A 2,390-nucleotide genomic window follows, 5' to 3' on the forward strand; every position below is an offset into this window, starting at 1 on the left:
CAGGCGCTACTGCTCCAGCTCATGGGCCGCTCCGCTCCCGGTCTCATTCCAGCCTCGTGACCAACCCACAAGTAACCCTGACATCTTTGCCGTTTGCAGGCGGGAGACCGGAGTCAGAGGGTCAAAGCTTATAGCTGAGACCGGCATTGAGGTGAGAATCCGGCTTCTATTCCAGAATGTCTTGCTGGATGCCAAGGAGAATTATGGCTCAGAACCCAGGAAGGGCACGCCTCCAACTGCGGCTCTGAGGGAGCTGCGGGGTCCCCCAGAGACCGTGTTCCCGGAGAGCAGGTGGGTCCAGCCCACCGGAGTCAGTGCGGCAGGGAGATAAGCCAGTGCCCTCGCGACTTTCCCAGGACGGCACCCACAGCCCAGCCGCCCCGACCTCCCCAGGCTGGGCTCACGCCACCACACGGGGCTCCCAGGGTCTCAGCAGACACAGAAGGGAGGGACGACCTGCCATCTCTCCTGACCCCAGCCACAGTCTGCCCCTGCCCTCCAAGTGCCCCGCCCCTCGGCCCTTGGGAACCCAGGCTGCAGCCCCTCTCCCGGGAAGCCCTCCCAGCCTGGAGGGCTGCAGACCCCGTCTGACTGCCGCGCTCCGTGCTCCCGGCCGCCTGGTCCCCCATGTGTCCCTGCTGCCTAGGGCTGAGCAGACGTCCCTGGTGAGGATGGGGCAGGCAGGCAGGCATTAAAGCGCACCGTGAAGGAGAGGATGACAAGGTCCCCAGAGACTGAGACCGAGAGACGCCCTGGGAAGGAGGGCCTCCTGGGCTGCCACGGAGCTTAGCCGGGACCCTGCTGCCACCGCTCCTGGGAGCTCGGAGTCCTGAGGGCACTCTGCGGCCTGAGCTGGGGCACAGTGAGCGCCCATGCCCTGGGAGGCCACCGCAGACCTGGCCGAGGACTTGGGAGCCCAGGGAACAGGAGGAGGAGCAGGAGCCTGGGGAGGGAGGGAGGCAGTGTGGTTGGGGGCCAGGGCTCAGCAGGGCTCGCTCCTTGCTCAGCCATGGTGGTGGTGCTGGAGGGGACAGAGCGGATGGAGGGCCACTTCCAGACTAGGCCTGGAGACAGCGGGCCGGCAGAGGGGCACTTCCAGGCTGGGCCAGCGCGGGCGGGCACCATGGAGGGGCACTTCCAGGCCAGGCCAGCACGGGCGGTCGCCATGGAGGGAGCCTCCAGGTATTTGTGTGAGGGTAGGGGAGGAGGGGGGTGGCCCTTGCAGCACTTCTCCCTGGGGCAGGGCTGAGGGGCAGCTGCTCTGCGGGCCCTGCTGTGCTCAGGAACTGGCGAGCCACCATGCGGAAGGATGGTGGATCAGAGTCCAGAGGGCACGGGCTCACGAACGGCCCACAGAGCCTCCTGCACCGAGGCCCCTGCGTGCACACCCCGCGCACGGGAGACCAGGCCCACAGTACCTGTTGTTGCAAGCCCCCGTGATGAGTCTGTATTTGCTGGCTGGGCACGTGTCCGGGCACCGTGGAGGCAGCAGCAGAGGGAGGCACCCAGACAGGTTGGCGATGGCGCTCAGGACTCCCGGGAGACAGCTGCCACCTGATGGTGCTGCGTCTGTGACAGAGAGCGTCCTACTGTGCTCCCTACGGGCTTGGGGCTAGCCGGTGGCGTGGGGGTTAAGGCTCTGGATCCCACGTGGCTGACCATGCAGTTCAAGTCCCAGATCCGGGGCCTTGAAACACTTGCCAGGTGTGTGCGTGCCAAAATCCCAAGAGGAGAATGAAGGAGAAGGGACTGCGACGTGGCCGTCCCACCAGGGGTACTTTCTCACTCTCCCTCCATCCTGGCTCTCTCTGGCGAGTGCATGTGCTTAGAAAAGTGGCGTCAGTACCTAAACTGGGGCTCATGGACCGCCTAGGTCCTTCCGAGAAGAGCCTGCCTTCTCCCTTTGACTCTCTTGCTCCTGTCTGATCCCCTTGACCTCTTACTGCAAGGAACGTGGGCATTTAGAACTGTCCTTTCCCTGTGAGGCTCCAGATAGCACTGCCCAGTGCTGAGCCCCAGGAGGTGCCCCAGGGCCCGCCTCTCAGTCTCGCCCAGCTCCACAGCACCAGAGCTGATGCACCGCACCGTGCAGGTGCCACGGCCCTGCGGTGAGGCCCTCGAGTCTGCAGTGGGGAGTGCATAGGGATTGCTTTACCCCCAGTTAAAAAAAAAAGGGAGAATTCTTCCTTGGTAAGTTTGCTGATCATTTTTGCCTGTCCTTCTATTAAACCCTCTATTTTTTTTCTTATTGATTTCTGTTTCCTTTCTTTTTTGGGGGGGTGGGGAGAGGTTTTTGCTATAGGGTGCATGCGCTCACCAGAAAGACAGAGAGAGGGAACCAGCAGTTAGCGTAATGGCTATGTCGCTGGACTCCCACGTAGTCGACCGCG

General features: G+C 63.1%; 1 protein-coding gene across 1 annotated transcript in view; it reads right to left on the minus strand.

Moving 5' to 3' along the window:
• Window positions 1-2,390, minus strand: part of TPO (thyroid peroxidase) — a 44,710-nt gene that overhangs the window by 28,397 nt on the left and 13,923 nt on the right. The window contains exon 4 of the mRNA XM_006153526.2: window positions 1,419-1,569. Within this exon, the coding sequence (XP_006153588.1) occupies window positions 1,419-1,569 (151 nt within the window). The remainder of the gene's footprint in view (window positions 1-1,418; window positions 1,570-2,390) is intronic.

Source organism: Tupaia chinensis, unplaced genomic scaffold (genome assembly GCF_000334495.1).
Source record: "Tupaia chinensis unplaced genomic scaffold, TupChi_1.0 Scaffold000377_5, whole genome shotgun sequence".
Taxonomy (NCBI): Eukaryota; Metazoa; Chordata; class Mammalia; order Scandentia; family Tupaiidae; genus Tupaia; species Tupaia belangeri.